Source organism: Schistocerca piceifrons, chromosome 2 (genome assembly GCF_021461385.2).
Source record: "Schistocerca piceifrons isolate TAMUIC-IGC-003096 chromosome 2, iqSchPice1.1, whole genome shotgun sequence".
NCBI lineage: Eukaryota > Metazoa > Arthropoda > Insecta > Orthoptera > Acrididae > Schistocerca > Schistocerca piceifrons.
The window spans coordinates 928034707-928047664 of NC_060139.1; the positions used below are offsets into that span (position 1 = coordinate 928034707).

A 12958-nucleotide genomic window follows, 5' to 3' on the forward strand; every position below is an offset into this window, starting at 1 on the left:
GCAACTAGGTCTGTGATATGAGCCATGAGGCAAGGGATTGGGAGAAGGATTTGTGTAGGGATGGACAAGGATATTGTGTAGGATCGGTGGGCAGTGGAATACCACTGTGGGTAGGACATTTCTCATTTCAGGGCACAACAAGAGGTAGTTGAAACCCTAGCGTATAATGTAATTAAGTTGTTCCAGTCCTGGATGGTACTGCATCACAAAGGGAATGCTCCTCTGTGGCCAGACAATGGGACTTTGGGAAGTGGTGAGTGACTGGAGAGATAAGGCATGGGAGATCTGTTTTTGTACAAGGTTGGGAAGGTAATTACAGTCTGTGAAGGCCTCAGTGAGACCCTTGTGTATTTCAAGAGGGACCACTCATCACTTCAGATGTGATGGCCATGAGTGGCTAGGATACATGGAAGTCACTTCTTGGTATGGAATGGGTGGGTGCTGTTGAAGTGGAGGTATTGCTGGTGGTTGATAGGTCTGATACGGACAGATGTATCGATGTAGCCATCTACTGACGTGAAGGTCATCATCAACTCACCTGATTCAGATTCACTGATGACATTTTCATGATCTGGATCATGGGTGAGGACACCCTATCCCATATTCCTCCAGAACCTCAACACCTTCTCCCCCATTTGCTTCACTTGGTCCACTCAAACAAACAAGTCACCTTCCTTAATGTTGACCTCCACCTCAAAGATGGGTACATCAGTACCTCCTTTCACATCAAACCTACCAACCACCAACGATATCTCCACTTCACCAACTGCCACCCGTTCCATACCAAGAACTTCGTTCTGCACAGCATAGCCACCTGTGGCTGTCACATCTGAAGTGACGAGCGGTCTCTGTCAAAATACACCAAGGGTCTCACTGAGGCCTTCACAGACCGTAATTACCCTCCCAACCTTGTACAAAAATGGATCTCGCGTGCCTTACCTCTGCAGTCACCAACCAACTCCCAAACTCCCACTGACTGGCCACAGAAGAGGATTCCCCTTATGACTCACAACAACCCAGCACACGAGCAACCGAATCGCATCCTCCGTCAGGGTTTCAACTACATCTCGTAATAACCTGAAATGAGGAATGTTCTACTCACTATCCTTCTCACACCTCCCACAGTGGTATTCTGCTGCCCTCCGAACCTACACAATATTCTCATCCATCCTACACAACTCCTGCTTCAACCCCTTACCTCATGGCTCAGATCCCTAGACCTAGATACAAGACCTGTCCCATATACCCTCCCACCACCACCACCACCACCACCACCACCACCACCACCACCACCTACTCCAATCCGGTCACAAGCATCACCTATCCCATGAAAGGCAGGGCTATCTGTGAAACCAGTCATGTGGTCTACAAGCTAAACTGCAACCACTGTGGTGCATTCTATATAGGCATAACAGCTAGCAAGCTGTCTGTCTGTATGATGGCCATTGACAAACTGTGGTCAAGAAACTGCTGGACCACCCCACTGCTAAGCAAGCCACCCAACACAATATTCTTCATTTCAATAACTGCTTCATAGCCTGTGCTCTCTGGATCCTTCCCACTGACACCAGCTTTTCTGAATTTCACAGGTGGAAACTCTCCCTGCATTATATCCTACATTCCTTCATTTGTCTTTGTCCTTACCCATTAGCCCCTTCCCTGTTCCGATTCAAGTACCACACAGTCCTCTATTCCACCACCGTACCCACAATCTTTTCACCTCTCTCCTTTCCCACTACCCCCCACCCCGACTAACCTTCGGACTGCACCTAGCGGGCCTACCCTCTCTCCGCCTCAGCCCTGTATGCTCCTACAAGCAGCACTTTATTGTCCCCCATCCCTACCTGGCTATTCCTCCCGATCCCTGCTCCATCCTCTTCCTTATTCCTACAACCCGGTGTCTCTCATCATGCACAGCGCACGCATTTTCTTTCTCCAATGAAGGCCTTGTTGGCCGAAAGCTCATTTTCTAATAGTCTTTTTGTTGTGACTTCACTCTGCAACTCAGCATCTCCGCTATATGGCAAGAGAATAACAGATTGTCGATTCAGAAAAGAAAGAAAAACATTCATTTATTAGGTATATTCAAAATCTGCTGAAATATAAATGTGTCATGATTTAATTATATATAAAAACAAAGATGAAGTGACTTACCGAACGAAAGCGCTGGCAGGTCGATAGACACACAAACAAACACAAACATACACACAAAATTCAAGCTTTCGCAACAAACTGTTGCTTCATCCTTTCCTGATGAGGCAACAGTTTGTTGCGAAAGCTTGAATTTTGTGTGTATGTTTGTGTTTGTTTGTGTGTCTATCGACCTGCCAGCGCTTTCGTTCGGTAAGTCACCTCATCTTTGTTTTTATATATAATTTTTCCCACGTGGAATGTTTCCTTCTATTATATTGTTGTCATGATTTAATGTTTAACAGAACTCTACTCCAAAATACGACATTAAAGATACCCTGGGTAGAAAGTAAATGGTACAAAGTAAATTGCAAGCTTTGAAAAAATGGCTAGGTGCATGCAAAATATTTGTGAATGTTTCACTAAAGATTGCTACAGTAACTACCTACTTGAGCATTACAAATTATTTTGTGTGACAAAAAAAAGAAAACAATAAAAAAAGGGCTCATTAGATTAGAAATGTAATCAGAGCAGGAGAAGAAAAGTTTGTACCTATTCATAACTGCAGTACATGTGATCAGTAAGAATTAGAATGGTGAAGTACAATGCAGTTGTCATGGAAGCAATATTTAAGCGAAATTAGCCCAGCAAAAATTAAGTCAGTACACCAAATCCCACCTAGACATCAACTACAGTTTACAAGGAGACATAAACTAAGTTCTTGGCAATAGGGTGGAATCATGATAATCATATTCATAGAGAGGGAGGACAATATACTGAGCTTAATCGAAGATAATTCAACAGCAATGTGATATCAAAAATATTTCTTAGTGTGTCTGAAGACCGGTGTAGCTTTTTTTTTTTTTTTTTTTTGCGAGAACCTGATAAAAGAACTTCTGTCCTATGTGTGTCTGTCACCTGAATCTATTCAATGAATCTGAATTTTGCTCCAAGTGTTGTAATACCATATATGATATTGCACTGTGGGTTAGCTCTATGAAGTCAAAATAATTGAGTAAACACATCAACTGGCAGCAACAGAACACAGACAAACACAAAAATACAAGGATACCACTGGTCAAAAGTGAACTATATTGAATTGTGGGCTGTTAGACAACAAAAGTCAAGGGTATATTATGTTCTATTATGCCGCAAAAATCAAATAATAATCAGAAGTTGATAAATCTGCACGTCCAGGTACTCACCAAACCATCCCTTGAGCTCCTATACCTTTTGGCGTTAGTCCCAAATAGCGAGTTGGGACAGTAAACTCCGTGTCACCAAATGTCACAGTCTCGAACATGGCTGTGCTGTTTCGTTGATTGCTTGGGGTAAGACTACGCTACTGGGTTGACACTTCCACAGCACTGTATTGAAGCAACCCAAAAATAAATATTTTGTGTGTACAGAAGCCATCCATAAATGATGATAATGGTTCAATCTTGTAAATACTTGTTTGAAATCATCTGAAGCCTGGGTGTGAACAGTGCATGAAACCCTGCTAGCCTCTTTGGTAGTGAATGGAACTGGTTGAAAAAGGAAGGACAACATTCATATAACTTTCATTCTTTAACATTTTCGCCTAGTTCTTTACAAATATGGCTGATTATGGACTGTAGTGTATATCAATAAAACTGAATTAATTTTCAAATAAACACATTTACTATACATTAAAACGATGAATGAAAATTGAATTAAGATCAAATATTGGGCAAAAAAGTTAGTCTTACCCCAGCGATTACTCAATTCTTCATTGAATAAGTCATGAACAGTAAAGAACAGTATTACAGAGAAGTGAGAATTATCTCCAAGACTGTGACAATAACATTGTGCAACATTTACTTTTGATCTATTAGTGTACACACACTAAGTTTCCAGAATTAGGGGATTCCAGTACAGAATCACATTTCTTGGGAAGAGACACAACAGCTAAATGCAGTGTACTTTATTGTTTCAAGTTTCAACAACACATAATGAATTTCACGTACAGGGGTTCTCATTGGCCTGCACCCACAGTATTATCTGGAAGACAAAAATCCACCAGGATAACCAGCAATTGCAGCTACTGAAGCAAATAGGTATTTGGTTCAGAGAATGACTGAAAAGTGCGCCAAACACACCTGATACAATGTTTAGCTTACATATAGAGTTTACGTTGAGAATGCATATAGGTAAGTATTCAGAAAAGGAGCAATTATAAAGTGACATTTTTAAGAAATTTCAAAGTTTCCACTACAGAATAAATTTGCCTACTAAGAAGAGACTTCATGAAGGAACTATTACTGCTGTGAAGAAGATATTGTAAAAATCTGTAGTAATAATATGCATGCAATTCATTCCTCACACTCTCCATCCGTGTCCCAAATATATTTCCTGGACAATAAGGTATTAAGAATTAAATGCCTCTTTAATAGAATATATGAATGCATGAAAGTCCATCCTGAATGACTCTTTAAGCCAAAAAACAAAAGTGGAAATGATACTGTTACTAGTGTTGCCTAAAGAAGATCATTAATCACTGAGCAAAAAAAAAAGTGCACTGTGTGCTAATAGCACAACTGAAGCTTCAAAGAAAAGAAAAGTGTAGAGCACTACAACCTCTACTTCAGTCAATGCAACATGTCAGGTAATGCCACTCCATACCTCACACACTGTCAGGGAACAATCCCTCACTCTACTTGAAATAATCCCCCCCCCCCCCCCCCCTGTTTTCAGTAATTTACTAATTTATTTTGAAACCAGTCAGGATGGTCAGCAGAATAATCTGTTTGCAGACTCCACACTGAATGGACCCAGGCTTCCATTAACCTTCACCAATTGCTGGCAGACACTCAATACGTCTAATAGAAACATGCTGTAGTCAAAGTCTCCACTGCAAATTTTCATCCAAGCTAAACTGATAACACATCATGCACTGAAAGGAAAAAAATAACTGTCCACAACTACGTCATCATTTATGAATTGTGCTTGTGCATTTTAACATAAAAACAAACTACAAACAAATAAAAAACTAGCTAAAACTAAGATTTTTACAGAAAGCATAAATAATCCTTACATTACAAGGAAAATAAAAATAAAACTGTAATTATGTGCTTCACTCCATGCAGATACAAAATAAACTAACAAAGCTGAGTTGCTTTTTTCTCAACTCTTTTGAACAAATTATATTTAATAGCTAAGCACTGCAACCAGGCAAACTAAAGTAAGAACACAGAGAAAGAACAAGAATATGAGATGAATAAATTTTACACATTTAGATTTGAAACTAACATAGGGATAGCAACAAGAAAGTGCTATCATACACTCTCTTCATTGGGTAACAACATGTATGACGTTAAAGAGAGAAGAAATGGGCAGAAATTGGTAATGTATTAACTACAACATAAAGATAATATTCACACAGTAGCAAGAATGGGAGTGCAGAAATGTCCCATGAGCTATACAATTTTCGCTGACATTTAACTATTGCTCCCTTTCTTCCGATTATGTGGTGGGCTTAGTGACAGATATAGGACCACCACTTACCTCCCTCATTCATTCAAATTCCTGTTATTTAAGTTATTTATTAACACAGACAAATTAGATACATATGGAAAAAGTGATGAACTGTTAACATAACATTCTCTTACATATTTCTCAAGACATACCAGTAAGATTTTTTTCCCCACTTACTCTTCAAACTGTGAAAATGCACCAAGTACCTTATCTCAAAACTTTATCTTCTTTATACATTTACAAAATTAGTATAAAGAAGATATCATTATGATCTTATGCAAGCTGTCAGCCCAGCAGGGAAGAAGTTACTTATTTATTATGGTTAACTGCTCATCTTGGCAAATCACCGAAAACAGTGCTGCTGTTTATCTATAGAATGAATGTGACTAAGAGAAACCACTGCATGGGACAGAAAAAAATAGTATGGCCTAAAAGGAAGGATTGTTAGTGCTTAACAAAATGTCAATATATGGGTTGTGACAGACAGAACACAGACTCAGTTGGACTAAAAAAGGAGAAGAAATACAGAATGACTTTGTTGACTGAAACATCTTTGTGTTTGTTGAAAGCGATTTTGGCAAATCAGACAAATTCTAAAATAGGGTGGCTGGCTGTGGATTCGAACCCCCATGCTGACACACACACACACACACACACACACACACACACACAGACACACACACACACACACACACACACACACACACACATTATCCAGTACTGAAAGTCAGTACAAGTTTCTGTTTTTGTAGTGTAATTAGTGAGATTTTAGCAACTAGTCAAGAAAGAAAAAATAAGTATTCTGACATAATTAGTTAATTACTGAAAATAACTGTCATGTGTTTTATTGTAATGTGTAATGCACAATTCATCCAAATCATTCAGCAGTGTCTCATCAGTGTCTTCTGTCATCTTAAATTAGCCAGCCCTCTCTCCTGAAACTGTGTACGTTCATAACAAAGCTGTCAAACAAGTGACTAACAAGAAACTATCTAACTAATAATGAACAGGAAAGAAATTATCACGTTCAGGAAAACTTAACGTTGGGAGCTGGTACCCATTCTTTTTGTATTATGTCCCCACATGAATATGCAGTTCACTTTTGGTACAAAATTTTCAGCAACATATGTTGCCTTCTCTGGCAGAGTCTTGTGATAGTTTAGTTCAGTACAGTGTGTTCTGTCAGTTGCCCTCTTCATGGTTGTGCCATTCCTCTTTCAATATACCTACTGCAGCAAGGGCAATGGAGCACCAGAAGTGACAGTCTTTGGCAAGCTCCTCAAAGGTATCGCAGTTGCTGCAGATTATTTTCATTAAGTACTTTGGCTGATTTTTTTTTTTTTTTTTTATGTCTTAGAATCATGAAATGGAACACACTTCACTGAGAAGCATTTGATGAGGAGTCTTCTTGTCACTTATTCAGTGATCATATCCAAGCATCACAGTTAATGTTATAGACTGGTGGATTTAGTATGGATAATGTGCACTCTTTCTACAACTTTATTGTTCTTAAAATAGTAACCCCAGCTGATCTTAACAGAGTCTATGTTTCTGCAGGCAAAGTGTACGTCCTTTATTATTATTATTATTATTATTATTATTGCAGTGGTAGGTTAAGTAAACCTGCCGAATATGCAAACAGAAGATGCATCCATATCGATATGAATATCATCATCCATGACCAGAGACGGCGCCTCTACAGTGGAAGCTGCCAATATTGCAGGCCAGTCACATGGAATTCTGTAGCAGGCCAATATAAGGCCGCCCAGTGGCTGGCCCACTCTCAGTTTTTTCTTCACTAGCTGCCATTATTTGATTCTGCCACTAAGAAATGAACTATGATTGCCAACACTCTTTACTTGGGCCAGACTGGTGTTAGAATAGTGGCTGCCACATTTGCCACAGCTAGTGTAACATTTGCATACAGTGTTTCTATTTGATGAGCTTGTGCTTTCTGCCACCATAATACTTATATGTAACTGTGCCAAATATTATAATTGTAATATGCATGCACAATGAAGTAGTCATGCTTGGACTTTATCAGTTTTAGTCATGAAATAATTATAGCTTGGTTTCGAAGACTAATGGACAATTTAATCTATTGTTACAGAATTTTGAGTTCAATAAACATTAGCTAGTTCTAAAATGAGGCATTACAATACTGAATGTCCAAGTTTCACCGCTCTGTGTAGTAATGTTAGTTGGCTCTAGTACTTTCTCTGGAACTTTTCATCTCTTTCCCTTCTGGTTACGTTTGCTAGCATGAAAAACACCAACTCGTGCTGTGGTTCTGAATCACATTAAATTGCGGGTCCTCCAACAATCGGCTGGGAAAGTCAGCTGTAGGTCAGAGAAAGGAAACATCGTTGATGTTGTTGTAGTCTTCAGTCCTGAGACTGGTTTGATGCAGCTCTCCATGCCGCTCTATCCTCTGCAAGCTGCTTCATCTTCCAGTACCTACTGCAACCTACATCCTTCTGAATCCGATTAGTGTACTAATCTCTTGGTCTCCCTCTACGATTTTTACCCTCCACGCTACCCTCCAATGCTAAATTTGTGATCCCTTGATGCCTCAGAACATGTCCTACCAACTGGTCCCTTCTTCTAGTCAAGTTGTGCCACAGACTCATCTTCTCCCTAATTCTATTCAATACCTCCTCATTAGTTATGTGATCTACCCATCTAATCTTCAGCTTTCTTCTGTAGCACCACATTTCAAAAGCTTCTATTCTCCTCTTGTCTAAACTCTTTATCGTCCATGTTTCACTTCCATACATGGCTACACTCCATACAAATACTTTCAGAAACGACTTCCTGACACTTAAATCTATATTCGATGTTAACAAATTTCTCTTCTTTCCTTGCCATTGCCAGTCTACATTTTATATCCTCTCTACTTCGAGCATCATCAGTTATTTTGCTCCCCAAATAGCAAAACTCCTTTACTACTTAAAGTGCCTCATTTCCTAATCTAATTCTCTCAGCATCACCCGACTTAATTCGACTACATTCTATGATCCTTGTTTTGCTTTTGTTGATCTTCATCTTATATCCACCTTTCAAGACACTGTCCATTCCGTTCAACTGCTCTTCCAAGTCCTGTGCTGTCTCTGACAGAATTACGTCGTCATCAGCGAACCTCTAAGTTTTTATTTATTCTCCATGGATTTCAATACCTACTCCGAACGTTTCTTTTGTTTCCTTTACTGCTTGCTCAATATACAGATTGAATAGCATCGAGGAGAGGCTAGAACCCTGTCTCACTCTCTTCCCAACCACTGCTTCCCTTTCATGCCCCTCAACTCTTGTAACTGCCATCTGCTTTCTGCACAAACTGTAAATAGCCTTTCATTACCTGTATTTTACCCCTGCCACCTTCAGAATTTGAAAGAGAGTATTCCAGTCAACATTGTCAAAAGCTTTCTCTAAGTCTACAAACGATAGAAACGTAGGTTTGGCTTTCATTAAACTATCTTTAAGATAAGTCGTAGGGTCAGTATTGCCTCACGTGTTCCAACATTTCTACAGAATCCAAACATCTTCCCCGAGGTCGGCTTCAACCAGTTTTTCCATTCGTCTGTAAAGAATTTGCGTTAGTATTTTGCAGCTGTGACTTATTAAACTGATAGTTTGGTAATTTTCACATCTGTTAACACCTGCTTTCTTTGGGATTCGAGTTATTATATTCTTCTTGGAGTCTGAGGGAATTTCACCTGTCTCATACATCTTGCATACCAGATGGTATAGTTTTGTCAGGACTGGCTCTCCCAAGGCTGTCAGTAGTTCTAATGGAATGTTGTCTACTCCCGGGGCCTTGTTTTGACTCAGGTCTTTCAGTGCTCTGTCAAACTCTTCACACAGTATCATATATCCCATATCATTTTCATCTACATCCTCTTCCATTTCCATAATATTGTCCTCAAGAAAATCGCCCCTGTATAGGCCCTCTATATACTCCTTCCACCTTTCTGCTTTCCCTTCTTTGCTTAGAACTGGGTTTCCATCTGAGCTCTTGATATTCATACAAGTGGTTCTCTTTTCTCCAAAGGTCTCTCTAATTTTCCTTTAGGCAGTATCTATCTTACCCCTCGTGAGATAAGCCTCTACATCCTTACATTTGTCCTCTAGCCATCCCATTTTGCACTTCCTGTTGTTCTCATTTTGAGACGTTTGTATTCCTTTTTGCCTGCTTCATTTGCTGCATTTTTATATTTTCTCCTTTCATCAATTAAATTCAGTATCTCTTCTGCTACCCAAGGATTTCTACTAGCCCTCATCTTTTTACCTACTTGATCCTCTACTGCATTCACTATTTCATCCCTCAAAGCTACCCATTCTTCTTCTAATGTATTTCATTCACCCATTTCTGTCAATTGTTCCCTTATGCTCTCCCTGAAACTCTGTACAACCTATGGTTCTTTCAGTTTATCCAGGTCCCATCTCCTTAAAATCCCACCTTTTTGTAGTTTCTTCAGTTCTTATCTACAGTTCATAACCAATAGATTGTGGTCAGAGTCCACATCTGCACCTGGAAATGTCTTACAATTTAAAACCTGGTTCCTAAATCTCTGTCTTACCATTATATAATCTATATGATACCTTCTAGTATCTCCAGGATTCTTCCACGTATACAACCTTCCTTTATGATTTTTGAACCAAGTGTTAGCTATGATTAAATTATGCTCTGTACAAAATTCTACCAGACGGCTTTCTCTTTCATTTCCTACCCCCAATCCATATTCACCTACTATGTTTCCATCTCTCCCGTTTCCTACTCTCGAATTCCAGTCACCCATGACCATTAAATTTTCGTCTCCCTTCACTACCTGAATAATTTCTGTTATCTCATCATACATTTCATCAATTTTTTCATCATATGCGGAGCTAGTTGGCCTATAAACTTTTACTACTGTAGTAGGCATGGGCTTCGTGTCTATCTTGGCCACAATAACGCGTTCACTATGCTGTTTTGTAGTAGCTTACCCGCACTCCTTTTTTTTTATTCATTATTTAACCTACTCCTGCATTACCCCTATTTGATTTTGTATTTATAACCCTGTATTCGCCTGACCAAAAGTCTTGTTCCTCCTGCCACCGAAATTCACTAATTCCCACTATATCTAACTTTAACCTATCCATTTCCCTTTTTAAATGTTCTAACCTACCTGCCTGATTAAGGGATCTGACATTCCACGCTCCGATCTGTATTTACGTCCGGAATATTTTACCCAAGAGGACGCCATCATCATTTAACCATACAGTAAAGCTGCATGCCCTCGGGAAAAATTACGGCTGTAGTTTCTCCTTGCTTTCAGCCGTTTGCAGTACCAGCACAGCAAGGACGTTTTGGTTAGGGGGGGAAGGAAACACCATATTACCTATAATAGCACCATCCTTAGTACAGCATTGTGATGCTCAAACTAACCTCCAGATTGACAAAAAACTTTATTATATGTCTGCTTGTGTCTGTATGTGTGGATGGATATGTGTGGATGGATATGTGCGTGTGTGCGAGTGTATACCTGTCCTTTTTTCCCCCTAAGGTAAGTCTTTCCGCTCCCGGGATTGGAGTGACTCCTTACCCTCTCCCTTAAAACCCACTTCCTTTCGTCTTCCCCTCTCCTTCCCTCTTTCCTGATGAGGCAACAGTTTGTTGCGAAAGCTTGAATTTTGTGTGTATGTTTGTGTTTGTTTGTGTGTCTATCGACCTGCCAGCGCTTTCGTTCGGTAAGTCACCTCATCTTTGTTTTTATATATAATTATTTCATAATAATGTTTATATGACAACCTCCTTATAGTTTATCATTTTTGTGCCCTCAGTCAGATACTCCAGAACACTTCCAGCATTAGTTTTCAAAAGCTGTGTATATCCTCTTACTCACGACTTCTTCAGATGAACTGTTGTTAAATAAAGCAGTATTTGCTCCAACAACTGGGAAAGATTTATATGCATTACTAACTTTTACCTGCTGCTTTGCTCACGTATCAGTAAGTTTTTTTATGGTGAGTGATGGTGAGTAAGCAAGCTAGTAATTTACAAGACGTCTGTGTATATGATGGTAAAAAATGAATTCAGTGCCAGTATGTAGGTACATAATGAACATGTTTCTAATATTTTGCTGTATGACGAATCTGAAAGCATGCATTATATTTTCTAACAATATTTAAAAATGGCCTTGATTCCGTTCATCCCTGCAGAAGTTGAGTTTTAGGGGTTCCTCTGACTCATCTAATACTGGAAAGAGAGATTTTGCCACCAGTTCAGCACATACCAACCACTTGTAACTTCCATTTCAATGCCTTATAGTGCCTACATTTTTTATCCAACACCTAAGATTACTAACTCATGATTAACATAGTCAGTTAACAGATCATAGTGAAATTCAGCCTCAACGAAAGCCCTTACACATTCCACAAGTGCAGGTATGACTCTGTGTTGAGTTTTCAACTGTCTTGGAAGGTGTAAGAGATTGACACTCAGCGTCTAAAATGTGATAGACATGCAATTACCGTCTTTCCCTGTAACACTCAAGGCCATTGAACACGTGACTACATTGAGGCTTGTTAGTTTCATGTAACTTTTGCAACTTGAGCTCTCTTAGAACTATGTGCTACATCAGAGTTACGTTTGCAAGGCTTATAGTAATAGCCTTAAATGTGGTTCTCGGGTTTGTCATTCGTTTTTATTGTTGTTTCTCCACCAACACCCTCCAGCAATGCCATGTGTTGTAGCAACTCAATATCATGATCAACGCCCACAATAACATTGGATTTCCACTGTCACAAATAATCTATAAATACTAAGAGTTGCTAACCACCACATTGGTGTCACCTTCAGGCCCCTCACATATAACATGTTTAAAAGTGTTAATAATATCCAACAAGATACAACTTTCCCAGTAGAGTTTTGAAAACCTAACAGGCAGAGTTACTTTTGCAGTTAATAGTACTGGTACTAATATGGAAGTATTGATTAAATGCATTGATAAATCAATAAGCACTGTATTGATATGCTCAATCATATTACATAGAACATAACAACCAATAAAAGCATTTTCACAAATCTGATAAAGTTCAAAAGAAAAAGAGTAAATAGCTTTTTCAAGGAGTAAATATTTTCCCTTAATTTGTGTATTATTCTTCAAGTTAATAAATATCTTTCATTACACACTTTGTAAAGTAGCCTATCTTCTTCATCAGGGTTCAAGCTACCTCCCACCAAATTTCAAGGATATCATTTTAGCAGAGTTAGTTATGATGGAGTAACAGAGTTACTTTCACTTTTATAATATTTGTATGGAAGTATGGATTGGCATGGATTAAACATGTTGAG

General features: G+C 39.0%; 1 protein-coding gene across 7 annotated transcripts in view; it reads right to left on the minus strand.

Moving 5' to 3' along the window:
• The window catches only part of LOC124777906 (stress-activated protein kinase JNK), a 718838-nt gene that overhangs the window by 73511 nt on the left and 632369 nt on the right, over positions 1–12958 (minus strand). The window contains exon 2 of one of the 7 annotated variants that reach the window (XM_047253459.1): positions 3336–3497. The exons of the other annotated variants lie outside the window; for them this stretch is intronic. Within the exon in view, the coding sequence (XP_047109415.1) occupies positions 3336–3433 (98 nt within the window). The 5' untranslated portion in view covers positions 3434–3497. The remainder of the gene's footprint in view (positions 1–3335; positions 3498–12958) is intronic. 7 annotated transcript variants of the gene reach the window in all.